This window comes from Gopherus flavomarginatus, chromosome 2 (genome assembly GCF_025201925.1).
Source record: "Gopherus flavomarginatus isolate rGopFla2 chromosome 2, rGopFla2.mat.asm, whole genome shotgun sequence".
Lineage (NCBI taxonomy): Eukaryota > Metazoa > Chordata > Testudines > Testudinidae > Gopherus > Gopherus flavomarginatus.
Genome location: NC_066618.1, coordinates 80572324 through 80600152, shown reverse-complemented (window position 1 = coordinate 80600152; position 27829 = coordinate 80572324). Strand labels below are relative to the sequence as shown.

Below are 27829 nucleotides of genomic sequence, written 5' to 3'. Positions count from 1 at the left end.
CCTCCTCCAACATTTTCCAGAGCTGTGATGTGTAAGGGTCTTAAAACTGGCCTGTTAATCTCACAGATGATCATCAATTACTACTTTTCGGCTGAAGCCCTAGAGTCCTAAATCGCTTAGATGTCCTGCAGTGTCACCACCCCTGCCCTTCAAGTAGCCATATCTGCCCTAGCCTGAACAACAACAATAGCAGTGAAGCCGCAGCAGCACGGGCTAGCCACTCAAGTACGTCCCAGGATCCTGAGCGGGTTTGTACAGCCTGTACTGCTGTCCGTCTTATTCAGATCAAAGCTAGCTCAGGTACGCCTGCCCATGCATCAGTCACTGTAGACGTAGCCTTAGCAGGTAGGCAGACCAGATGGATGGAAATAGAAAGTGCAAATGAACGAACTCAGATGAATGGTGGTGGCAGGAGCAGTAGCAAAGACCAGTGACAGCAATGAAAGGTAGAACTGATTCAGTGAGCAGCCTCAGGATGTATTGTAGGTAGGTAAGTGACCATATCAGTAGGTACAGTGGAAAGCTCATGAAAGACACACAGAGAGAGGAGTCTTAAACACAACAAGAGAAAAGGGCTTAGAAGCTGAAAAAGATAGGGAACCCCAGAATCAAGGAGAAAAAAGAGTAATGTAGAGCAAAAAATTGACCTGAAAATGAAAAGAAGTGAATTCTGTGGCACACAGAACCCTTTGGCAAAGAGTCCCCTGTTCTTAGCAAACAACTCTCATCTCAGAGCTGACAAACTCACTACACCAAGCACATCTTACAGGATATTTATCCATAAAGCATAATATGTACAGTATCTACAGAAGGCTTGTAACTTGTCAAGATTTATAATCATTGCCAGATGTGTGTGTGGGTAATATTTAAGGAATACTGTATTTATATTGAAAATATGCTTTAGAGACTTGGAGAAAAAGTTAGTCACCAGGGGATAATGTGGCTGAGTGATGGCCCATTGGGGCTGTCATCCCATCCTGTTTAGCTGACGATGTAATGCAAAGCTGTGTTGTTTAGCCTTTCACAATACTAAGACTTGCAGTGTGAAATCATCAGAGGCAAAGCTTCAAAATCACTTAACGGTAAAAAAAAATATTATAACAAGAAACAAACAGAATAGAAACAAAAGGCTGTTTTCAGTGTAACACGAGAGGGAGAAGCAGTCTTTAACCATTCACTGAGGAAAACCCCATGTGAAGCTGGGATGTTTTCATGAATGTTTGGGACCTGCTTTTTGTGGAACCAGCCTGTTCTGCAACGGAGTGAACTTTGGGAGGTGGGGCAGGAGAAAACCTACTTTATTAGATAGGGAAGGTAACAATGAATAAGGGTAGAGTCAGGTTTGCGTTTTATTATTTTGTTTTGTATCGTAGCCATTTCCATCACTGTCCTTCATTTCTAGTTAAGTCTTTACCCTTCTTAAATAGACCTATTTTTGTTTCATTATAAGTGCTCAAAAGTGCTGTGTAGTTTACAGGAGCGGTAATTAAAGGTAACACTGGTAAACTGGGGACACTGCTTTGAGGAGCAGATCATCTGGGATTTCTGTGAGTGGCTAATGTCAGAGGCTAGATATCCAGGGGAACTATTCAAAGGGACTTAAGGACAGTGGTGCACTTACTTTTAACCTATAAAGCAAAGACAGAGCTGGCATAGCCTAGAGGAAAGCTCTCAAGTAGCTGAAGAGCTGGTGGTGTTACAGAGCTGACATCCAGCCAGGCACAAGACTCCCTCATGCCAGAGGCAGGGGCTATCAAGGTGTCTCACCATTCTGGGTGCCCCAAGAACTGTCACAAACATATAGGATCAGATTCAACTCTGGTAGTGAAAAAGGGCTGGACAGTGGCTGGATCTGGAATTGAATCCCTGGCATACATCAGCTCCCAAAGGGTGCGGGGCTGCCATAATCAGCTCCTGTGCCCGCCCTTGAACCTACCCTGTAGGGGGTACATGCTGAGGGTGAGGGATGCTGCACTCTGGCTACCCTCAGTTGGCATACAGTCTCTTGGGGATGATTGCCACACAGCATAAAAAGTCAAAATGCTTGTAACTGATTCCAGCTCTGGGGTTCCTGGCCAATGAGGCAGAGGTTTTGTATTTAGATATAAACTCACATTGCACATTGTGAAGTAGGAATGTGACAAAGGCACTATCTGATGGGTTCACTGGAGACTAGATGTAGCTGTCATTTTCCATTGGATACTGAATTTGAATCAGACAGCCCGATGTCACAAACTCGTGATGCCTCACAATAGCTCATAGCAAGCCAAAGATCAATGCAGAGTGTGAGATCCATCTCCACCACCAAAGAGACACCATAAGCTACTGGGAAGTGCAGAAGGACAAAAACTCAATAGGACTGTATATCTATTCAAAGACTGATTGGCTTAAGAAAGTGATATGACATTGAAGAGACTCTTCTGTAGCCTACATTTTCTTTGTGGAAATTAATGTTTTATTCAATTTTGGATGCTATTGTTATTTATTAAGTTTCTCTTTGTACTTGGCACTCATTTTACATTTATTCATAATATTATTTTCCTTGTGTTGGAGAAACCCTGCAGCCGTTAGACCTTTATCATGCTCCCTAATGGAAATGCTGTCAGAATAAGAAGCAAGTAAGTATTTCAGTGCATATCCTGTGCACATGGGGGAAAACGTGACAAACTCAAGTACAAGTCAGCAGCTATTTCCAGATGAACTGCAATGGATTTTTGAGGGGCTAACTCCACACACACACAACCTGAAGAAAAGCTACAGTGCTGTGGAACAGCTGTACCACAATTGCTACTTAAGCCCAGCAGCTGGAAGTGTGCTAACTGCCCCCCCATACACACACTAAACCCACCCCCATGCAGTTCCCAATCACTGGAACCACATCTGCATGAATTGGAATGAAGGGGATTGCCCAGGGTGTAAATCAGGAGAGAACCTGGCTCTTACCATTTTGTAAGAGATAGCGGCCACGTATAGCATCATGTATTCACTAAGGTGGTGGAGCTCTGCTCTCTCCCGCAGTTAGGGCAGGGCCCTAAAGGCACAATCTTAGCCTGAAGATAGTGCCATAGAGCCAGAGGGGAAAGCGCAAAGCTTCTCTACATTTAATTTTTGTTAAGGCAAACAAGCGAACAGCTCTGGGAAATTACTTGGTGAGATTTAGAGAAAGATGCAGACTAGTAAAAGGAGAAATGAAAAATCAAAAAAATTAATATTATCCAAAACATATGAAGAATCAGAACACATCAAGACATGCTTATTGAGGCACTATATTTTACCAAGTGACTGGTCAGACATCACCAACATCATTATTTGTACTGAAGGAGCACCTAGAGGTCAACCAAGAACGGGACCTTACTGTGGTAGGTGCTCTACGGAGTAATATGGTGTCTTCCCTTAAGAGCATAAAACCTAAGCAGACAAGACAGAAAACGGGTAGGATAAATGGATATAACACGCAAGCAGAATAAACAAAGTCCTGGTTTATAAACATCATCACAGGCCCACCCAAGGGAGAGGGTTTGTTTCCCTGCTTTTAAAAATCACAGAACCTTCTTGAATTTCTTCAATGTTATTTTACTTTCGCCAGCTCATTATTGGATCCATCTGCTTTGAGATTTTCTTTGGTAACTGCATTGTCGAAGTGACTCCTGAGACAAACAATTCTTTTTCAAGTACACTACTCAAAATTTAACCAGCAATAAAATGGAGACAGAAACGTCTTCATCAGTTAAATCTCTCTACAGTGTTTCTCTTCTTTGGTGCATCGCAGGGGTTAAACAGTGCTAATGCTTTTATAATGGAGATACATTTTTTTCAGATTGTGATTTAAGGTTCTTTCCTGGCACCTCCAATCAGTAGTAATTACTGTGGGTACAATTGTGTTCAATCTATTCCTGTAACAGATCTGGGCTCAATAGTTTGGAAGTTAATTTTTCCCATAAACTCCACTAGTTCCTGGAATTCTCCGCTGTGATTCACAGAATTCTATATTTTAATATCTTGGAGCTGATTTGCTAGATCTGTTTGCAATCAGAGCACAGCTGTTGATTTTGGGGGCGGGGGGATATATTTGTTTGGGTTTTTTTTGTTTTTAAGGCAGTTTCATTTAAAACTAACAATCAGTTTGAAGAACAAATTATTAAAACTTGCCCTGAATCAGTTTAGGCTGGAAATTAGAAAAAGGTTCTGGAACAACCTTCCAATAGAAGTAGTGGGGTCAAACAATCTACCTACCTTTAAGTTGAAGCTTGATAAATTTACGAATGAGATTTTATGATGGGTCGCCTGTGATAGCAGGGGACAACTCAGTGACCCAGGTGGTCCATTTCCGTCCTGTATTTCTGTGTCTCAGATGCATATCTACTATCCCTAATCAAGACCATCAGCATTCCAGCACTTGGAATTTCTCTTCCTAGGCCGGCTGCAATCCTGTGTTATTTTTGTGAGCACCAGAAGCAGTTCACGTGTTGCTGGTGCTAGAGCTGGATGAAATTTGGAATTCCCAGTGCATGGGGAAATTCTGCCATTTCAAAAATTCCTGCAAACTGAAGAGTCCAAACATTTCCATTTTGGAAACAATCTTTCCAAAATCAAATATGCTCTCCAGATTCCACTGTCCCACAGGTCCAGGGCAGATCACGGGGCCCAGAGGGCTTCCAAACTCCCAAGCCAGCTGTCTGACCAACTTCTGCAGCTTGGGCAGCAAGCTGACCTGAGAGTCAAGCAGCCTGGGGAACCAGCTGGCCCAGGTGTCTTGCTCTCTGGCTGGGAGTCTGGAACTCTGAGAACCACAGCTCGAGTCGGGGCTCTTACTGCTTCCAGGGTCCCTGATGCAATGCCAGGCACCTAGACCCTGAGAGCTAGGGCTAGAGCTGGGGCTCACAAGGCTCCCTGGGCTGCCACACTCCTGGTTCCAGTAGCAGGAACCTGGAATCCACACTAAGCTAGGAGCCTGGGGTCCCAGGGCTTTCAGGCTCCCAGCTCAGCAGGAGAGAGCCTGGATGTCCTGAAAGCTGACATTTTCAGGACTTCCAGGCCACAGACCTAGAAGACAAGCTACAGTCAGAACCAAGGCTCCCAGGGTTTCCAGGCTCCTCATTCTGATACTGAGAGCCGGGAAGCCTTGGGGTCCCTGGATCTGGGGCAGACTGTCCCCAACAGCCCACTAAGTGAGCTGGCAAGGAAATAACAGGGTCTGTTGGAGCTCTGTGTGTGACTCAATGAAACTTCATTTAATCTAAAGTGTTGTCACAAAACTTCTCAGGTTTGAGTCATTGCCATTTTGCAACAAAACTCTGTTCTGTTGGAAAATTTCCAATCAGGTCTCATTGTTAGTATCCCTGTAGTGGAAGAAGAGGGAGCTCTGGTTGTGCGTGTGCATACGCATACACACACACAGACACACACACACACACACACGGCAGATGTAGAAGGCTTGAAGGAATCACTCATCTCTGTCTTGCCTTGTCAACAGTAGTGCAGATATTCAAGAACATTCAACCAAGTTTTGTGTTGGTTTTAAGGAGGCTTAATGCAGTGGATCTGCACAAGCTTGCCTCCCTTCTTCTCAGTGGTCAGCTTTGTCCTTCACTAACCTTTTAATTTTTAAATGATTGAAAAATGTGTGTAAGCCTTTGAGGCTAGACAATTCTCACATTCTTATCTAGCAGTGATTATAGCCCCATTATGTGATAGAAACAGCACGAGTCCCTTGGCTTAGCACCAGAGGCAAAATTCTGACTTTGGCTATCCATATGCAAACTTAATCAGTCCAAATGGAAGTTGCACTTGCATATCCCAGTGGGAAATTTGGACATCTACTTCCGGGATTTGATTCTGAAACCAGAGCCAACCTAAGCATTTGTTGAGCAAGCCTGCAAGATGGCATTTTGTTGCTTTACACCAAACATGACCAATCCCCATTCTCCATTATCACATCGCTATACACAGGGCTGGCGTAAGGATTCTTTGGACATACTCCCACATTTAATGAGGTCATTTTACATCAGGTCCCTCAGCCTTGTGTTGCAGGAATGAGCCCAGCTGCTCATTCCTTATAACCTAAGTGATTGACTTACCTCAGCTGATGTCAGTTTACACTGACAAGGCTACCATCACAGAAAATGAGCTAGAAACAGACTTTTATTTCAGGGAAAGCTAAGATTCTCCTTTACATTTTTGGCCCCTCCAAATCAAAAAGACCTCTGGTCGGATGTTTCCTGGGACCTAAAGGTTGAGTAGGCTTGCAATAGACTTCCTGATTATTGAATACTTGTGTTCAGTTTCGGTGATCACACTGAAAATATCCCCTCTAAGACAGGCAAAAGCTCAGACTTAAGAGATAGCTATGTACACACAGCATATACCAGTAATGATCACTGACCGTTAAACCCTGGGGGCCTCTCTGACCTTCTGCACCCTAAAAGTGAAAGAAAAGTTCAATTTATCCAGAATTATGACCAGTAAATGAAGAATAATGGCCCTGGAGCCAAACATGGTACATTAATGGGGAGGAAATGGCTATTCACAGACAAAAAACTTTGGTTAAGGTGAAATTGCGGTTGAGTGTTCGTATCAGTAAATTAAGGGTAGACACTTTACAAGAGTATTACATTTATCAAAATACAGTCATTAGAAAGGTAGGAAATTCAGAAGGAAGATATCTAAACTGCCTTCTCCAGGATGACTTTCCCATTCCCCGTCCCCACTGCTAAGGTCAGCAGAAGGAGAGTCCTGGTTTCATGCATGTTAGGCAATGGGAACTGTGTTACTCCCCTAAGTACTCTGCTCTCCCTAGCTTCCTTCATGATCATAGTGACACTGTTAAACATCATGGAGGCCTTTTGGGAGCTAACCCAAGCTCAGGATAGGAGGGACCAGTAAGTAGCCTATTCCTCAGCATTAGCAGGCCCATTGCCTTCATTTCCTGGGAGACGAAGGAGGTTCAGCAAATGTCTCCTCAGCCTTACTAGGCTCCTCCGACTCCAATGAGTCAAAATAGACTTGTCAGCTCCCAGTGATCTTATATAGGCTTGTGGGGGAGTAAGACTCTTACTAAGGCTCATGGTTTGGCATGGAGGGATTAGGCTTGTCTTTGGTGACTTTCCAAAGTTTCTAAGGCTCATGGAGGGTCCAAGGTCCCCACTGAGCACAAGGCTCAAGGGTGGTCATAAATCAGGAATTTCTTGTATGATATATTTAAAATTTGGTAGAAAACTGTTACCTCCATCACAGACCAACCCTTCCAAACTTGAAGCCAATATTCCTTTGGTGTAGATTTTTTGTTGGGATAAAAAAAGTGGGGAGCAAAATTGGGCTTATAAATGGGAACATCATTGCATCCTCAACTATGGATCAGCTACTTCCATTCCATAAAGATAACTGCTCTTACATCAGTGCCCTCTGCACCCGACTCTCCTGGCACTCCATCTGTTCCCGGTTCTCCCTGCAAAATGAAAAGTCAGCCTTTTTTTAAAAAGATTTCAAGTACATGTGTTCCTTTTTATGCCCTTCTTGATATTTTTCCTGGAAAATGTTTTCTTTTAATTGCATTGTAATCACTTGAACCACAGCATGTGTTAGACCTAGTTCTGTGAAAAATGTGTTTCATTAAAAGTATCTAGCAGAAGGAACTGGTCTGCTTTTGGGTTCCAATCCTTCAACCATAACCATCTGAGATTAGATAAAAGTTTTTGTGGGAGCTTTCTTCTGTCTCTGTCTTCCAAAGAAAGCAGATGGTGGGGATTCTGAGGAAAGATTAATTAGAAAGCAGTGACTTCTGTTGTCAGAAATTCATTAAAGTCCAGCTTTTCTCTGAAAAGCAATTATGCAAAAAGGGCAGCTTCTTAAGGTCTGCGGCCTGATCCAAAGCCCACTGAAGTCAACGGGTGGGTTTCCACTGAATTTAATGGTGTTTGGATTAGATCCTAGATATATTTTTACACAGGGAATCAGCTTCCAGTAGACAGAGGAGTTTTTGAGATGTGACCAGATTTCATACGGATATGCGTATACCCACTGTACTCTAACTTTGGTATTTGAGTAGAACGTAGATAAACCCTTCCTTACAGCTCGGAAATCAAGAAATGAGGAGATATGCACAGAGCTCCTTTGGTTATTTTATTTGTACTGCATCATTGCCTAACAGGATCAGGGCCACCGTACACACAAATACTAAGTTTCAAGTTCCTGCCCCTATGTGTTTACAGCAAATCTAATTTAACTGGAAAGGATTCAGAAGACATTTTGTAAGCACATATCCAAATCTGAAGAGACAGGTCAGAAAGGAGTTCAGTTTACTCTTAAGGAATAAATAATTTTTAGCAATCTGACAAGGAAGTTTTTGGTATTCAGAATGCTTGATTTATTTTTTTTCTAAGCAATGTAGTACGAGAAATCCATGGTACTTCACTGATTAGAGGCCTATGAGAAATGAAGTTGGTAGTCTCAATCCACCCTGAGAAGTCTTCTGTAGAAATACATTCATGCTAAATCAGGTAACAAATTACAAATAATCTTCCTTCTGGTCAAACTGCATTCAACATCCATCAGCAGGCACAAAAATATTACCAGCTGTAGACACAGCATGGCATTTCTATGGATTGATACAATAATATAAAAGGGGCACACCTCTCCAAAGCCCTATGTGCTGCAGACGCCGGTTATAAAGCAAAGTATAAAATTAAATAGTAGCTCACCCCTAACAACTGATAGAACTCAATCTTCTAAGAAACAAACACACTGTTCTCCTCCCCACATAGCCCTGTTACCCCTTAACAGTGCAAAGCTGTGTTTACCTGCTGCCCTGGCTCTCCTTTTTCACCCTCTGGACCAGAGACATTATTGTTAATTCCAGGATCCCCCTGAAAAAGTCAAGACGACGTTAACCATTTTCAATAATTTCTTCTTTGTTAGTGTAGCTGCAAAGGCAGGATATGGAAATAGGATCAGAAAAATAATGATAATAATAAAAAAAGATTAATTCATAAGATGATGGTGGAAAGAGGCCTCTGCAGGTGCAGTTCCACAATCAAAAACTTAGAGCTCTTTGCCCAAAGAGATGAAAAGAAAGTATCTGGATGGGCAATGAATTCAAGTTTGTAATTAAATGGTTGATCTGTATGTTTAGGTATAATTACCCAGGGCCTATATAATAAGATTCCAGGACTGTCACTCTGTGTGTCATTCTGAAGCCTAAAATGTCTATTGAGTCAGTGGGAAGTGATGGAAACAGCTACATGCATGGCTGAGAGCTCTTTTTTGTTAAGAATATCATCAGGTTCATTCATCACTGGGACTCACAGTCTGTTACCACACAATTTGTAAGTTCTCAGCCATTGTGCCTTTACAGACACCACCTGTGCAGGGTACAGCTACAGTAGCTCAGTGTCTATGACATGCCAAGAGTCCCAGACCATTGTGATATAAGAGGTAATTCAGCCAATCCTACCATTACCCTACAGCTGATTGGGATGCAACAGCTTCATTGATTGCATAAGGGAGACTGCTCAGATGATTAACTGGCTCAACAGCCACACCCATGCAAAAGCAGGGGTTTACATATGCTGGTAAGAACATAATCTGTGATCTTCAGCAAGATTTTATCCTGAAATGAATTGAATTATGCATGGATATTGTCCTCTTTGAATACAATACCGTTGGACTCAGGGAGTAAAATCCTGACCCACTGAAGTCATAACAATGGCTAAATTCTCATTTGCTTCAATGGGGCCAGGACACCTGATTGTTACTAGGACACCGGACAGTGTTAACTGAGTATTAGAAACTGACAGGAGCCACATGATACCCTTTGCTATTTGGAGAAAAGTGCTGCAAAATACACCTGAAAAGGTCCTTAACCTACGATGTGGAGAGAACAGAGCCTCCACTGCATTCTAACTCTTGGCCCTCAGACATTGCTGAAGCCCCACCATAAGATTAGGGCTCTGCAATTCATAACAAGGAGGGGTGGAGTCAAAAAGCAGCTGCTCTCTCCATCATTGTCCATTTCCAACCAGACATCAGCCCCCGAGGTTCTTCTGGTGGAATCAGCAGTAACGTCTCCAGATGGCTGCAAATCTTTCTAGAGGATGGGGTTTCAGTTCAGTGAGCTGTAGGGATTGCATGCCAGAATGGTTCCAGAAGGGGCTGTGTTACCATGGATAAGGAAGCAGTGAGGCCTGTGCTGCTGCCCTTCTCTGGTATTATTAAGATGGGTTTGTGTCTTGGGACATCCATAGATTTCAGGTGCCAAACCTCCAGCCATTAATGAGAGGGGAACTCTCAAAATTCCTTTTCAGACACAAGCAGGAACTAGTTTTCCCATCCAGCAAAAATCTCATCAGAGAGAGAGATAGAGAGAGACTCCACCTCCCTGGAATAGCCAAAAGTCCCCGTTTTGTCTGAGTCATAGCAAGGAACTAAACCTGCATCTTCCGCATCCCAACTGAGTTCCCTAACCACAGGTCTGTTGGATATTCTGGCATGGGGATTTCTCTCTCTGACCAGAAATTCCACCCTAGGCCTGAGAAACTGATACATTTCCACAAAATGTTTCAGTTTTATCAAACTGGCATTTTCCAACCAAAAGCCATTTAATCATAAAAATTCCTGACCAGTTCTATTCCTGATTTCCTTGGCAGGGTAGTGCATGGTCCAGGAGTATTAGGATGCCCTCAAACATTACAACAAAATTGACATTTGAGGCAACTTCATCACAAAATCTGGACATTACATGACAAATCTGGACTCAAAGATGAAGATTAAAAGCTCTGTTGCTATTCACTTCACTGAAAGTCTTTTCAGCCTGTCAAAAGTTAAGAGATACCACAGACTTTACTTACATGGTCTCCTCTTAGACCAGGCTCTCCACGCTCACCCAATTCTCCTCTAGGTCCTTTTCTACCCTAAAGTCATGAAGAAAGCACATACAATTAGAATACAGGTAGAGAGCTACAGTATTAATGTCATCGTTAGATCTTTAGGGCCAGATCCTTACTGCCATAAATTTGCATAACTCTATTAAGTCAATGGAGCTACACTGATTTACACCAGCTGAGAATCTGGCTTTTACACTTAAAATATATCTACCCAGTTTTTATCAAATAATTAGAGGATGTGCAGCTGTCAAGAAGTCACAGAGGTTGCAGATTTGGCAGTAAAGTCAGAAAGGTGACAGAAGCGTCTGTCAGGGCTAAATACACTTTACCCGTCTTCCTGCACTGCCTTTTTCTCCAGAAGATCCAGGAGATCCTTGTTTTCCCTAGAAAAATAAAAATGCAAACAAACAATGTTCTTTCTTTCAGGTGAACCTCATTAATTTAATTCAGTACATGTGAATAAAGGTGACCTCTGCTCCATCAATCCCATCAATTCCATTTTCACCATCTTCACCCTGTTGGTATAAATAAAAATCCACATTAGCACACTAGTGAGCATTTGGGGGCAAGGAACCTGTCTTTCTATATGTATAGTAAAGCACCTAACATGCTCTTGAATACTTTAAAAAGTAAGAATAATAGTTATTAAAAATATGAACTTCTTCAAGAATAAGAACTCTCTTTATTTTGCCATCAGTCATTTACCACCTGCAGCATCCTTAAAATCTCTCCGCTTCCAGGATATAATCAGTTTGCATTTGATCTAGCATTTAGGTTCCCTTGTAGTTTTGGTGCTCAATTGTTTTACTTATTTACAGCGTACTATGTTCTTTTTAGGGCACTTTATATTGTGGTTCTTCTACTTCACAGCTGGTAAGAATTCATAGATTTATGGATTCAAAGGCCAGAAAGAACCTAGGCTGACCTCCTGTATAACACAGACTAGGAAACGTCCCAAAAATAATTCCTAGAGCATCTCTCTTAGAAAAAACATCTCTTTGCTGGAAGTACAAATAACTATGTAAGAGTTTTGTAAACTTTGGGACAAATAAAGGCACAGAACCATTATTTTAATGGATTTTTTAATAGAATTGTGTTTATTGGCATCAGGGTGGATTTCGATACTTTGACTCTAAAACAGCTTCACTCAAAACTGTGAATGCCTCCATGTTGTGTTAAAGATGTCATTTATCCAAACATTCTTAGAGCCAATCTGATGGGTGTGTAATTAGTGTTGAGACACCTGCTTTTGATTACTCCTTTCCCAAGGTAGCTAAGAGCTCTGAGAGGATGACCCAGTCAGCTCCAGTGGAAAGCCAATGATTTTTCTGGTTGATCTAGAAAAGGGGTTAATGGGATCTGAAAGTAATCCATTCAGTCCTTTATAATTGAAAATCTTCAACCAGGAGGTTTTTAACAGAACTGGTAGGACTAATACATAACACTATCTACAGTCATCTTTTTGTATTGCAGCTGAGATCATATCACTAAAAAAATCAGAAAAAATATCAGTCATTTGTGGAAGACAGACAATGTCTTATAAAATAGCAACCCAAATCTCAGAAGCTTGTCATGTGAATTTGATGTTCAGCGGAAGAATGTGACTTCTGAATGTAATTGTCCTGAAGATTTACAGCTATAAGACATTAATTTCAGCAAGGGAACTCCTGAAATGTTTTAGAATTGCCCAAGAAGTTTTCTTTTAATTGAAATCTAAATGGTGCTTGGAGTGCTCATCTTTTCCTTCTGTTTCCCTTTACAAAAAGAAGGAATTTACTCTGATGCTCAGCTGGAATAAAGAAAGAGATGGAAAGGGACCATACATTGTTTTGTTACCTTAAGAATTGAAATGGGTAATACACAAATACCTTGAAAGTGACTTTAAAGGCCTCTTCTAAAGACCACTGAAGTCAATGAGACTCATAATCTGATAGCTTTAATATCTCTGTAAATGGTTGTTAGCTTGGCCTTGGCAATAATTAACACTATATATGACATGCTTATGAGGCAAATTGCACTAGTTAGTGAAGGAGAAAAAAGTAGACTGTTCAAAATCTATTAGTTCACAAATCAGTGTTTATTGTATAAATATTCCACAGCCACATCCTAAGAGATCACCACTTTCGTTTTTGCATTTTTTTTAAATTTTCTTTCCCATGTTAACAGATCTGAGTCCAAGTTTATAGTATCATATACTAAGTACAGCTGTTTCTGAATAACTGTCTCTAAATGGCTTGCATGAAACCAAAGTTCTGATTCTCCTGACCTTACTGAGTTACCAGTATTGAATCCTTTCTTTGAAGTGGAGAGTTTCATTTTTAAATAACTTAAGTGGACACAAGGGGCAGAGTGACTGAAGCATGTGTTATGGCTGAGTTGGAGATGCACTTCCCAGAAGACAATGTTAGCAATGAAAGATATATGCTTTCCAAATGAAGTTTTGTAATGGTAGCCAAAAAAGGTGAAGGAGTCTTTGTATATCAACAGGGTGGGCTTTGATTCAAGGACTGCACTAGTTTTTAGACTGCATTTTGTCTACGGAGTACACATTAAGGCTGACATTTTCCTAAGGCTATTAGGCATTCTACTATCATTGGATTTCAGTGTGATTTGGATACCTAACTCCACTAGGCTCTTCTGAAAATCCCATCTTCGATTTCAATCTATTTGAGCCAAAATCAGCAATGGTTTTTAAATCAATCATCGGGGCTGAATTGACCCTTCTTTTACTGTCATGGGTTTTAGATCTTTAGAAAAAGAGAAAGGTAAAGGAATTCAGGAAACAGACTTACCCACTCCTGGCACCTTTGCACTGCCTCCTAGAACCAGCTAACTAGAGCTAGGGGAAGTTCGGGCAACCCTCTCTTGTGCCCCCAATAGCCATAATTTGGCCCTTGGAATAGTGTCACATTGGTAACTAGTGCTGACTTTTTCATTGTGAGCAATTTAGGTCACATTTCTGCAGTCATTCAGTTCAAATGAATCACACGTCCATCGTCTCTTAATAGTCCAGGAGCAGTTCCCAACCCAGCATATATTATATTGCAAATCCACACAATATTTTTAAACTCAGTTTTTGATACCCTTTACCTTTGGTCTTTAGCGAGCTTTCATAGTTCCATAAAGTAAAGATGACAGGACTGTGTATAACCAAGAGCTGTTTTACTGGAAGAAATTATAGAAAGAACACATACCCGGTTTCCTCGATAGCCTCTTGCTCCCTGAAATTAAAAATAAGTTGTGTTAAAATTTAAGCTATACCAAAAAGCAGCTGAAGTGTTTTCTAGAGCTGGTGCAGGAGCAAGAAGCAGCTTGCTGAATCAATCGCAGGCAGATGCCAATGAGGGATCGAGTTTCAGAATCTACACAATGAAAGCTCCTTGGTGCCCCAGGAAAGACTGAAATTTATTTTCTTGTCCTAGCAATCAGGTTTGTTTGACTTTAACTACTCACTAGGGCTCTGTAGCAGCTCCACGGGTGGGAGATTCATTGGAGAGCTGCTGAAATCAGCAGACTCTCCAGCCACCATTGCAATGCTCTTGTCCTGGCCAGCACCACTAAGACTAGATACAAGGTCAGCACACCCAGAAGCTAGATGGTCACTCTGGTATTCTGAAAACAGGGCATAACCATCCACAAGTCCATCCACAAGCTATCCACAAGAAGAGAACTCTTCTAGGCAGGGCCGGCGCTTCCATAGGGCACCAGGATTTGGGAGGGTGGCATTTTGCTGCCCTTGGCGGCAATTTGGTGGCGGTGGGTCCTTCCACGCTCTTGGTCGGCAGCAGCAATTCTGCGGTGGGTCCTTCACTCGCTCCGGGACCTGCTGCCGAAGTGCCCCGAAGACCGGGAGCATGGAAGAACACCCCCTCCCGCCACAGAATTGCCACCAACGACTAGGAGCACGGAAGGACCCCCTCCTAGGGCTCCAAAGACCCTGGTGCTGCTCCTGCATCTAGGTGCAAAATAGGTATATGGAAAGTAAAAATAAAAGGGGGCAGACAAAGAATGCTTCTAACACTTGCCTTAGGACCCCTAACGCCTGGGCATCCTCCTTCTCCTTGAGTTCCATTGAAGCCCATTTGACCTCTCTCCCCCTACAAAGCAAGGAAGAGCGTTAAAATTCATGCATTAAAAATTGGTCACTAGTTATTTAAAAAGCTACAATTAAAGCAAGCCAGGGTTCTTTAACTATCACCATCCACTGCACTAGGGCCCACTGAAGTCAATGGGAATCCTCATATTGACGTCAGAGGGCTTTGAGTCAGTCCCTGCGAAATTTGGGCTGTATCACTGTTTTAAGTCATGTTATGTTTTGTCCACCACCACCACCACCGAGAAAAAACTTCCTGACTCTGAAATCTTGATATTGGAAGACTGACTCTTTTTAAAACTTGTCCTGAACTGAATACCCCTTTCCTCTCATATGGACATCTAGTCCTGGAAGGACTATTCTCCGGGTCTCTTAGGGATGAAATGTAGACTGAAAAGACACAATATTTTGATTGCAGTATTGTTGTATCCGTGTTGGGCCCAGTATATTAGAGAGACTAGGTGAGTGAGATAATACCTTGTATTAGACCAGCTTCTGTTGGTGAAAGAGACAAGCTTTTAAGCTTACACAGAGCTCTTCTTCAGGTCTGGGAAAGAAACTCAGAGTGTCGCAGCTAAATGCAAAGTGGAAGAATCTTTAGCAGCAATCTCATCTCAGAGATCATATCTGTACTCTTTGAAAAAACTGGAGACAACTTTAGGAGCATCCAGGAGCAGCCCCCAAAGATAGCAGCAAAATCTTTCATGAAGACTCTTTAGAATATTGTATTAATAAAAAATCAAATTCAGGGTAAGAGAGAGAGAGATCATTTTGGATCTGATTGTGAAAGACCTTTCCAAAGAAATACAAGGGAGGAGGAGGGCACTAGGAGCCTTGTACCTCTTATGCAGTCCCTGGACCCTCTTCTTTACCAGTGTAATTACTCCAGTTTTACACTAGTGCAAATGGGATCAGAATCTGGTTCCAGGTATAAAATAGTGATGTACTGGCACAACACTATACAAAAGTGCAAGGGCAATAATGCATGTATTCCGGCCCTTACGTATAGCCTCGTGTCCTATTGGACACATTAGACCTAAATTATGAGCTGGGTATCATGGAATAATAAAGCAGGGAGCCTGTAGTTAGGTGGTACTGACCCTTCAAATCCCACCCTCCTCAATGCACCACCCACCTCAGTCTAATCCAGTATAATCAGCACAGTATACCTTGTGTTAGTTATTTTATTACATTTGATTGTTTTGGCTTCCTCAAATTCTCAATGTGCTGCAGATTTTAATATTGAAGTGAGGAAAAGCTGGAGGGCTTAGCAGCTGATAGGGGAAAGTGGGGGTATGGGAGTTGCTTTTAGGTTATAGCACCCACGAGGCAATGAGGAATCGATGCATCTCCTTTTTCTCTCCCCCTTCTGGGCAGGGATGGAGATGACCTGAAATTTGGGAAAGTTGATTTCTTCCATTCATCTGCTGCTTAAGGTGAGTCTGGCCTGTGGGGTTGGAGGGCACAGCAACAAAGAGTGTTTTCTCCACAATCCCAGTTCGGAGGCGTTCTCTCCCACTGCCGGCTCCACCCGGGCTGTCTTCTGGCCAGCCTCAGACAGCATCTCCAGCAGCAAGGTCAAGCTAGCCAAGCACACGCTGAGAACAGAAATTATTCCCCTGGGGCTTGCATGCTTGTATATAGCAATCTCAGAATGGGTTTTCGGTGTGTAGGATTCCTGCCATCAATGAAATCTTTTAGGAGAGACGTCCAAGTGACATGGCTGCAACACTGTAAAACTAGTTCTGTGTTTATACTGGTAAAGAAATTAATTTTTGTTGGCCTTCTCTGGGTGATGTCTCAACAGAATTTATGATTTTAAAAAGGAGGGAAAGAACATTTCTAGCCTTTTGTGTGTGTTATGCTGAAGTCTACAGCAGTAATAAAAAACTCATTGCAAAGCCATTGGTAAATGCACCAAAAATAATAATCTTATGTTGCTTTATACTTACAATTGGCTTTTCTCATGATATGCTGGCTTATGCTGAGAGGGAAAGGATAGGCTTACGTGAGAGGCACATGACTGTAAATCAGGAGATCTGAGTTCTACTCCAAGTTCCTCAACAACCACCCTGTGATGTTGGCAAATCATTTGGTGCTACATTCACCAAAAACTATGTGCAGTAGAAGTCGTAGGCAATCCCCTTTCTGTGTACAAGCAGTGGTGGTACATTTTCCAAGGTCTGTGGGTGGTTCCCAACATCCCCCTTAAAATGAAGGAAGGCAAAATGTTTACTTACAATTCCACCCTCCTCCCCAGGATGGCCGGGAGATCCCCTGACGCCTACACTTCCCTGGAAGAAACAAATGAATAAGATAAAACTGTCTCAGATTTCCTTTTCCTCAACATAGTGCTCCTTTTCATTTGATTATGGAAAGGTGGCTGCAGAACTCTGCATGTGCAGCTAGAAAACATACCTTTCAAACCAGAGTCGATTACAAAGGGGAGAAAAAAGCTGCATATTAGACATTTCTACAGCCACTACTAAAAGTCGTATAAACTTGAGAAATGATAATTAGAACAATGTTCAGTATACAGTTTCAGGATAAGCCTTTGGTGTGCTCTCTGGCTGTCACCAGAGAGATCATTGGTAGGTTTGATTTTATTCAATATCTTCATTAATCATCTGTAATAGGAAATAATAGACATGCTTACAAAGTTCACAGAGGGTACTATATTGTAAGGAGTTAAATACTATTGAGAACAGAGAAACAATATATTACAAAGAGACCTAGAGATATTAAAGATATATGCAAAGACTAAATTTATATTTGATTTGGAATGATGAAAAACTCATCCTCTCTTGGGAAAAATAACCCAAAATGCAAACATTCAGTGTGCAGGAGAAGCCTGGAAAACCAAAATGCTGAAAAAGAACTATGAATGGCAGTGGACAGGCAATTAGTCATGAAATCTCAATATAATATGGCACCAAAGTTTGCTTGAATGATTGTCGGCTGCAGTTGCAAAGGCTTCATGTCACAGGACAAGGAATGTCTACATGGGCCTGTTGAAACTGCATCTTGCATATTGCTTTTACCGTCTAGGAACCATACTGCTAGAAAGATATTGACAAAATAGAGGGGTTCATAGAACAGCAGCAAAAACAAGCAAGGAGCTGACAGGATTGATTTATGAGGAAAAATAAGAACTGCATACATACCTCTTGCCTAAGTGAGGACTAAGAGGGGATATGGTAACAGAGAACAGATATCTGAAGAGGGTGTTTAAATTTTCTGTGACTATTAAAAATAACCTGAGAAACTGTCTTTCAGAAACCCTGAGTGCTTGCCATAAAAGTGGTTTTTACATCTGTCTGTCCTTTCCTTCCTATAAAGTATATTCTGTCAAGATGATGACTTATTTATAGGAAATAGTTAATTAAGCCTCTTTGGATGGCAAATTATCCACGAACAGGCTAATTTTGTCTGCTACTGAAAATTGTTTGACCATTATACAGGAGCATATTCCAACATATGGGTTAGTTACAAATTATTTGCTTGAACTATTCATTATTTGTGATGTCAGACACTTCACTCTAATCACATGATAAAATTTCACCTTCCTGAGTGGATGACAAATTTTTATAAACAGCAAAAGGGAAAACAAATCCAGATCAAACAGATTGACCAGTGCGCAGATCTGCACAAAAGTCTTTGGTTTCTGAGAATATACTTGTAACTAAAAGAATGATACTATGAATGTTAGCCTAGAACGAAAGAAAAGTGTTGTGAATGTCAACGAGAATTCATGGCCCTTGTTTGAATCAATGTTTGCAAATACTTCCCCTCTCTCCTCTCCAACCCATATTCATTCTGCAATAGTGTATTATAATCAATTTTTTGTCTCTCTTATAAGTGAGACATATTTTTTGCTCTGTGTTTTATTAAAGAAGCAGATGGAAGGATATGGCCCAGTCCATTCTATGCTCTGTGACCAGAAAAAGAAAGGAGGCCAGAGCTGAAATATCTGGAACTTAATCTCTGGGCCTCGGTTTACTCATATGTAAAATGGTTAGAACAACAATCCAGGGGTGTTACAAAGCAAAGCTTAATTTATTTGATTAATTAATAATAAGTCTCTCAGATAAATGGCACTATAGCAACTCAAAGTATTATTATTAATTATTATAGAAGAAAAATGGCTACAGTTTGTTTTATAAACCAGCATATGTGTGGGGTGGCTGGCATGCTCCATGTTATAGCACCATTCCAAGTGGGAAAACTTCAACCAATAGAGCCCCCCATAACCTGAACTGATGGATTTCAGGAAAATATCCGAGAAAGCAACATGAGTAACAAGATTTTTTTTAACAGGAAGTTTTGGAAGGACTGCACGATGCCAGGTGTGGCAACTCTTGCACGTGAATGCAGAGTGAGGTGAGAAAGAAGAACGAGAAAGCACAAGAGATGGATGATGTTGGTGGCTGGTGGGAAGGCAGCTAGCATTCAAATTGCTAATACAGCAGTAGTAAGCTACCAAAGGCAATTAGCCATAATTACTAATAAAGCTCATGGTCAGGTGAGGAAGGGACAGGGTTATTTCCGATTACTGAATTGGCCCAAGGAGTGTGTCCAATGGCCATCAGTGTCAAAAGTCACCAGGCCACCTGTTTTCCTGTGTGTTTTACTGGTCTATATTTTTATTTAAAAAACTTATACTAGGATAAAATTTACACTAGAGAAATGATCAAGCTTTTGTTTCCTGTTGTACTGGCAAGATTTGCAGGTATTTTATATGTGTAGCACGAACTACTTTAAAAAAATGACTGACAAGACAAAATAACCAACCAGTAGACACTTTTGTACGCTTACCTTCCACCCAGGAGGTCCAATTACACCACGAAAACCATGTTCGCCAACACACTTAGCAAGAACATTGCAGCATTTTCTTTCAGCAACTGTGTCCTGCAACACAATTCGTGATATACTAGCTTATCCATCAGGTTTTCAACCTGTGGTGGGTTTTGTCTTTGTTCATATCACAAAGGGACTTACAAGTTCTTTCTGTAAAATGCTTGGAAGGTCTGGAAATCCAATGCTCAGAGGTTGCTTGTATCCAAATCCTCTGCCAAACTCTATTTCCTGAAGTTCACTCAATTCCTGCATATTTTCCAGGCCAACCATTAAAAGTGCATCAAGGCCTTAAAAAAGAAATATGTTAAAACTGTTGTTTACCTGATCTGCTTTAATAATTAGAATAATGACCATAAATGATTTGGGTTTTTAAGTGACCCATAGATATAGCTGGTCACAAATTTTTCAATTAATCTGTTTTGTCAAAAAAAAATGTTGATTAGTCAAAACCGAAACCATTTGCAGAACAGGGTTGAGTTCAACAAATTTACCGACTCAAAAAAATATCTAGGAAAGGATTTTGAAAATGTCAGTTTCGTGTTGATATTTTCAAAATGAAAAGTGCTGCTTTTCCTGTTCAGAATGACTTTTTGTTTCAAAATTTGAGGCCCTCAGAAGGAACTGTGACAATTGTAGGGCAACAGTTGGGGAGACACAGTTAACCCTGAGGTGGGGACAGATCAAAGGAATCTAGGGGGAAGGGGAGATTATGTGGGGTTGTAATGATATGCTTAATCTGTTGGGGGCAGGAGATTTACACAAGCTGGGACTTGTACTGGATTTAGCCAATTGGGTGTTTACTGGGGCAGATGCAAGATGGTCAGTGCTATATCATTCCTATGAGGATAGCCACTATGACCATTAAAGCAGCACATGACCTCCCACCACCCCTGGCTGGGTGGGAACACATTTCTATGTGGGCCACAGATAACCTGGATTGTGGTAGGGGCAGCATGGAGGTACTGCTAGAAGGAGGGGACCCTCCCCCACTGAATCAATATCGGATTCCTCGAGAGGCATTGGCAGAGGTGGGGGCAACTATTGGGGAATTGGAACAGAGGGGATTGATTAGAGCAGTTGCATCCCCTTGTAATGCTGCTGTGCGGCCAGTAAGAAAGCCAAACGGTACCTGGTGCCTCACTGTGGATTACAGGGCGCTAAATGCTCTGACCAATTCACCAGCCTCAGTAGTGGTAGCGTATCCTGAAATGCTAGCCTGTATTGGACCCCAATTCCAAATTTTCACTGTTTTGGACATAGCAAATGGGTTTTGGTCTCTGCCACTAGCTACCTTGTGTCAGTATAAAACTGCATTCACATGGGAGGGCAGACAATTCTGCTGGACAGTCCTACCCCAGGGATATTGGGACTCCCCTGCAATTTTTCACAGGTACATGAGACAGGCTCTGGAGGGGGTGGATTCAGCAAGGTGCATACAGTATGTAGATGACCTGTTGCTAATGTCAAAGGGTATGTCTACACTACGGGATTATTCCGATTTTACATAAACCAGTTTTGTAAAACAGATTGTATAAAATCAAGTGCACGCAGCCACACTAAGTACATTAATTCGGCGGTGTGCGTCCATGTACCGAGGCTAGTGTTGATTTCTGGAGCATTGCACTGTGGGTAGCTATTCCGTACCTATCCCATAGTTCCTGCAGTCTCCTCTGCCCCTTGGAATTCTGGATTTAGATCCCAGTGCCTGATGGGGCAAAAACCACTGGCTGTACCCAGTGGTTCTGGGTACAGCCTCACCCCTCCCTCCGTGAAAGCAGCAGACAACCGTTTCGTGCCTTTTTTCCTGGGTGAACTGTGCAAACGCCATAGCACAGAAAGCATGGACCCTGCTCAGATCAAGACCACAATCGTGGACGTTGTAAACATCTCGCGCATTCTCGTGCAGTCTATGCTGAACTAGGACCTGCAAAGCCAGGTGAGGAGGAGGCGGCTACAGCAGAGCGGTGACAAGAGTGATGAGGACATGGACACAGAATTCTCTCAAACCACGGGCCCCTGCGCTTTGGAGATCCTGCTGGTAATGGGGCAGGTTCTAGCCATTGAACGCCGATTTTGAGCCTGGGAAACAAGCACAGACTGGTGGGACCGCATAGTTTTGCAGGTTTGGGATGATTCACAGTGGCTGCAAAACTTTCGCATGCATAAGGGCACTTCCATGGAACTTTGTGACTTGCTTTCCCCTGCCTTGAAACACCAGAATACCAAGATGAGAGCAGCCCTCACAGTTGAAAAGCGAGTGGCAATAGCCCTCTGGAAGCTTGCAATGCCAGACAGCTACTGGTCAGTCGGGAATCAATTTGGAGTGGGAAAATCTACTGTGGAGACTGCTGTGATGCAAGTAGCCAAAGCAATCATTAAGCTGCTGCTATGAAAGGTTGTGACTCTGGGAAACGTGCAGGTCACAGTGGATGGCTTTGCTGCAACTGTGGAGGGGCGATAGATGGAACCCATATCCCTAACTTGGCACCAGAGCACCAGGGCACCCAGTACGTAAACCACAAGGGGTACTTTTCAATAGTGCTGCAAGGAATCTCAAGGGACGTTTCACTAACATCCACGTGGGATGGGCAAGAAGGGTTCATGACACTCGCATCTTCAGGAACACTACTCTGTTTAAACGGCTGCAGCAAGGAAATTACTTCCCAGACCAGAAAATAACAGTTGGGGATGTTGAAATGCCTGTAGTTATCCTGGGTGACCCAGCCTACCCCTTGATGCCATGGCTCATGAAGCCATACACAGGCAGCCTGGACAATAGTCAGGAGCTGTTCAACTACAGGCTGAGCAAGTGCAGAATGGTGGTAGAATGTGCATTTGGCCTTTTAAAGGCGCGCTGGTGCACATTACTGACTCACTCAGACCTCAGCCAAACCAATGTCCCCATTGTTATTGCTGCTTGCTGTGTGCTCCACAGTCTCTGTGAGAGTAAGGGGGAGATCTTTATGGCGGGGTGGGAGGCTGAGGCAAATCACCTGGCCGCTGATTACGCACAGCCAGACACCAGGGCGATTAGAAGAGCACACCACGAAGCGGTGTGCATCAGAAAAGCTTTGAAAACGAGTTTCATCACGGGCCAGGGTACGGTGTGACTGTTGTGTTCGTTTCCCCTTGATGAACCCCCCACCCGTGATTGACTCATTCCCTGGGGCTTTTCCTGTCTACCTGGCCACTGCATCCAAGTTCAGATTGCTGTCCAGAGCGGTCACAGTGGTGCACTGTGGGATACTGCCCGGAGGCCAATACCATCGATTTGTGGCCACACTAACCCTAATCTGATATGGTAATACCAATCTCAGCACTACTCCTCTCATCGGGGAGAAGTACAGAAACCGGTTTTAAGAGCCCTTTATATCACTATAAAGGGCCTTGTTGCGTGGACGGGTGCAGCGTTAAATCTGTTTAACTCTGCTAAAATTGGTATAAACGCGTAGTGTAGACCAGGCCACAGACAGAGGAGGAAGATAGGGAACTAACAGAGCAGGTCCTGCAAGCTTTGGCAAGAGCAGGGTTGAAGATCAAAGGGGAAAAGGTTCAGATGGGACAGACAAGAGTGACCTACTTAGGAGTGGAAGTGTCCCAGATGGGAAGGGAAATTGATAAGGGATGGGTGCAACTGATCCAGTCCCTGCCACTGCCTACTGATGTTAAAAGATTGCAAAGTTTCTGAGTCTAACTGGATTTTGCAGGGATTTTGTGGCCAATTATGCAGAAATAGCCCAGCCTCTATTTGACCTAACCCGAGCCTCAACTTGGGAATGGTCAAAGGAGTGTACTGAGGCAGCAAGAGTATTAAAGGAAAACCTGGCCAGTGCTCCAGTGATGGCCTCCCCAGATGCGGAGAAACTCTTATAATTTACCCTTTGGTATCTGACACTACCATTGGTTGTGCATTAACACAGGAGTATGGAGCAAAGGACCGACCTGTGGCCTTTGCCTCTCGACTTTTGAGTGCTGTGGAAGTGAAGTATGGATGATGTGAAAAGGTGCTGTTGTGCACCTACTGGGGGATAGGGAAATTCAAATACCTCACAGGAATGCAGAAAGTAATAGTCTGATCTCATCAAGACCTCCTGCGGCTGTTAAATATGCATACTATCTTACAGGGACAAGTGAGTGGCCAGCGGATTGCCAAATGGTTGCTGGTTCTACAGGCAGAAAACATTAAAGCAGAAGTGTTAAAGGAACCTATAGTCTGGGTAGCTGGATTACATCTGGCTGTCACCCCACACCAATGTAAAGCCAGCCCTGGTAAAACCTAACATCAGGTGTTTTGGGTGGCTAACCCCAATCAGGTAAAGGAGGGGACACTTGTATGGTTTTTGGATGGAAGTTGTATGTATCAGGGGAGATGGAAAATTGCAGGCTTAGCTGTTGTGGGAATCAGAGGAAACGAGATAGTCAGCACCATTGGTTTCTCACTAGAAGCAAGGTCACTCAGAAGGCAGAACTGGCAGCCTTGCTAATAGCTTTAAATGAAGTGGATCCCAAATTTAAGCCAGAATGTTGGGTGGTGGTAGATTCAGATTATGTATTTAGTGGGGCCACATTAATTTTGAGATGGTGGGCCGATAATCATTTCAAGGCAACAGATGGCTCCACAATCAAGCATGCTAACTGGTGGAAGCGACTGGAGGAGCTCAATCACCATTTTACAAGGATCTATGTGGTAAAAGTTAAGGCACACAAGGAAACAGGACCCCTAAGCAAAGAGAACAGAGGCCAAGCGGGCCGCAACAGAGGCACCCCCATGGCCCTGGGAGCCAGAAGAGAGTGTGCCTGTAGCAGTGATAACAAGAAGTGAGGTGGATACATATCGGGGAGGGCGAATTCAGGAATTGCAAGAATCTGACCCAGGACTGGCAGGCATCATAAAACTTGGAGACAGCCATGTGCCAAAGGTGGAACTAATGGAAGGGAATTATGTGTGCCTTAACAGCTGAGGACCAGTAATGCTGTGCCCCCAGGGAAGCCGGACGGCTTTCTTAAGCTGGGACCTTGGCAGGGGGACACCCCAGGTTTGAGGAGGCACTGGGAACTTTAAAAAGGTTGTGCTGGTGGTCAGGAATGACAAATGATTTAAAATCATATCTGGAACATTGTTTGGACTGTGCCAGGCACAACCCACCTCACAAGGTGCTAAGAGGAGAATTAATGAGACAAGTCCCAAGGAGGCCTTGGGAAAGAATACAAATTGACTACACAGGACCCCTACCACCAGATCACAGGAAAAAATGGTTCATGTTGGTGGTAGTGGATGCTTTCAGCAAGTGGGTGGAAGCTTTCCCCACAAAGTATCAAACTTCCCGGGTAACTGCTGGAATACTTGTAAATCAGGTATTCACTCGCTGGGGGTCCCAAAGGTGATTGACTCAGACCAAGGTGCTGCTTTCCAGTCAGATCTGTTAGGGGAGCTATCAGCCCTCACTGGAATCACACAATTGTTCCATATTGCTTATCACCCACAGGCTGCGGGACAGGTGGAATGCGTGAACTGCACCGTTAAAAGTGAGCTAAGAAAGGGAGTGAAAATGGGAAGAAAAAACTGGTCACAATTACTGCCCTTTGTCTTAATGAGAATAAGGTCCTGAGAATTAAAGGGCACAGGATTTTCTCCATATGAGGCTCTCATGGGAAGGCCCATGGAGCAGTGGGAAGATCTACTTACCCAGTACCCGGAGAAGTCACTACACACGGCTTAACACCAGGGCCGCCCAGAGGATTCAGAGGGCCTGGGGTCTTCGGCGGCAGGGGGCCCCCGCTGCCGAATTGCTGCTGAAGACCTGGCACTTCAGCGGCGGGTCCTGAGGTGGAAGGACCCCCCGCCACGGGACTTCGGGGCACTTCGGCAGCGGGTCCCGGAGCGGAAGGACCCCCCACTGCCAATTTGCCGCCAAAGACCCAGAGTGGAAGAAGCTCCAGAGGCCCAGGCCCCACGAGAGTTTTCCAGGGCCCTGGAGTGAGTGAAGGACCCCGCTCCAGGGGCTCCAAAAAACTCTCATGGGGGCCCCTATAGGGCCCGGGGCAAATTGCCCCACTTGCCCCACCCTCGGGCTGCCCTGCTTAACACAAGAAAGGATTTTAACTATAATCAACCATGTAAAACAGGTACAGCAGGCGGTGGCCTGGCGAGACCAGCAAGGAGCAGCAAGAGTCAAACCATGGTATGACCTGCCTGCGGAGCATGATCTACCCATGGTGGGACATGGATGTACAAGATTCTAGGTCAACACCATCCATTTCCAGCTCCTAAATGGAAGGGCCCCTATTTTGTCCTTGACCAACTGGGGCCCAGTCTGCTATTATTGGGTACAGAGAATGGAGGACGGGAGTGGGTTCACTGCACGCAAAAAAAAAAAAAAAGGTACAAACGGGATTGGGAAAGGGGACATGTAAATTTTATGTGTGTATTACAGATTAATTCAAAAAGGAGAAAAGGATGAAAATTCCCTGGCCCTGGATAGAACAATTAGTAGTGCTAACCACAATTGTCACATAAGGCAATCTGGGGCTGTTAGGAAGGTGATCTGATCTATCACCTCCAGAGAAAGGGAAGAGCTTAGAAGATGTCAAAGGAAATTTAGTTTGATAGTTTTCTGTCTGGTAAGAACTGATTTATCAATAGATGCACCTGGGGAATCCTTACGTCTTAATAGCTGTAGTTGTAAAATCTTCACTTCTGTATTGCTTTGTCATTATAGTTCCCACTTTGCTGTTTATTTGCACTGTGTCTGTCTCGTTCTGTGATGGTTTCTGTCTGCTGTATAATTCATTTTGCTGGGTGTAAACTAATTAAGGTGGTGGGATATAATTGGTTAGCTAATCATGTTACAATATGTTAGGATTGGTTAGGTACATTTCAGTAGAATGATTGGTTAAGGTACAGCTGTGAATATTACTATATAAATTAGGGACAAACAGGAAGTAAATTGGGATTCAAAAATAAGGAAAAAGGAACTTGGATTTAAGCTTGCTGGACATTCACCCCAATAAAGATCAAATTGTTTGCACCTTCGGATTTCAGGCATTGTTGCTCTGGTCATGCGAGAAGGACAAGGGAAGTGGGAGAGTGAAGGAATAAGCTCTCTAACAATTATTATCCTAGAGTGAAAATGGAACTGGTGGCAGAAATCCTCCTGATCATACTGGGAGAGGTAAAGTCTACAAATCATTCAGGGAATTGAGTGCCCTGGTTCACCCAGAGAAGGGAGGGTGCTCACCAAGAATTCTCAGGCAGATCAGCATGAGTATGTGGAAGGTCTGCAGTGGGAGAGGAATGTAGCACTCTTTGGGTCTGTCTACATTGCAAAATAAACCAAAAAAACCACGGCAGCAAATCTCAGAGCCCAGGTTGGCTTACTCAAGCTTGCAGAGCTAAAAATAGCAGTGTAAACATTTCCTTTCAGGCTGGAGCTCAGCCTCTGAAACCCAGCAAAAGGTGTGGGTCTAAGAGCCTAAGCAGAACATCTACACTGCTATTTTTGGCCCCATTATGTGAGCTTGAGTCAGTTGACCCAGGCTCTGAGACTCAATGCTTGTGAGGCTCTTTTTGCATTGGAGATTTATCTTGTGGTGCAATGCAATGCTGGACCGTCATAACAGGCCATACCTTTAATGCGAAGGGAGTCTGCCGTTGTTCTGAGCATTTCTACAGTATCATCCAGTCCATCTGTAAACACTAAGAGAACCTATGAACAAAACACTGAATTACCAAGGTGGTTGGCAGAAAATATGCAAAAACAATAACCATAATAATACCACCCACTGTTTTCCCTGGGTAGTTCTCAAAGTGCTGTGCAATCTTTGATGAGTTTATATTCCAGGTTAATTTAAAAATTACAATTTAGTATTGAAAATTGGTGACAATGTAGCTTAAAAAGGACAGAATCATGGTAATTAAGCCCCAAAATATCTCTGGTTTGACAGTGGCTCCATTTGGAAAGATTTACCTTGTAGACTGCAACTTCTATTATTGCAACCAATT

General features: G+C 43.0%; 1 protein-coding gene across 1 annotated transcript in view; it reads right to left on the bottom strand.

Moving 5' to 3' along the window:
• Positions 1–27829, bottom strand: part of LOC127044622 (collagen alpha-6(VI) chain-like) — a 125948-nt gene that overhangs the window by 45511 nt on the left and 52608 nt on the right. The window contains exons 13-24 of the mRNA XM_050939713.1: positions 27455–27533; positions 19969–20114; positions 19786–19878; positions 17211–17264; positions 14903–14974; positions 14072–14098; positions 11348–11392; positions 11207–11260; positions 10842–10904; positions 8796–8861; positions 7391–7444; positions 6383–6418 (exon numbers count right to left, since the gene is read on the bottom strand). Coding sequence (XP_050795670.1) covers positions 6383–6418; positions 7391–7444; positions 8796–8861; positions 10842–10904; positions 11207–11260; positions 11348–11392; positions 14072–14098; positions 14903–14974; positions 17211–17264; positions 19786–19878; positions 19969–20114; positions 27455–27533 — 789 coding nt within the window. The remainder of the gene's footprint in view (positions 1–6382; positions 6419–7390; positions 7445–8795; positions 8862–10841; positions 10905–11206; positions 11261–11347; positions 11393–14071; positions 14099–14902; positions 14975–17210; positions 17265–19785; positions 19879–19968; positions 20115–27454; positions 27534–27829) is intronic.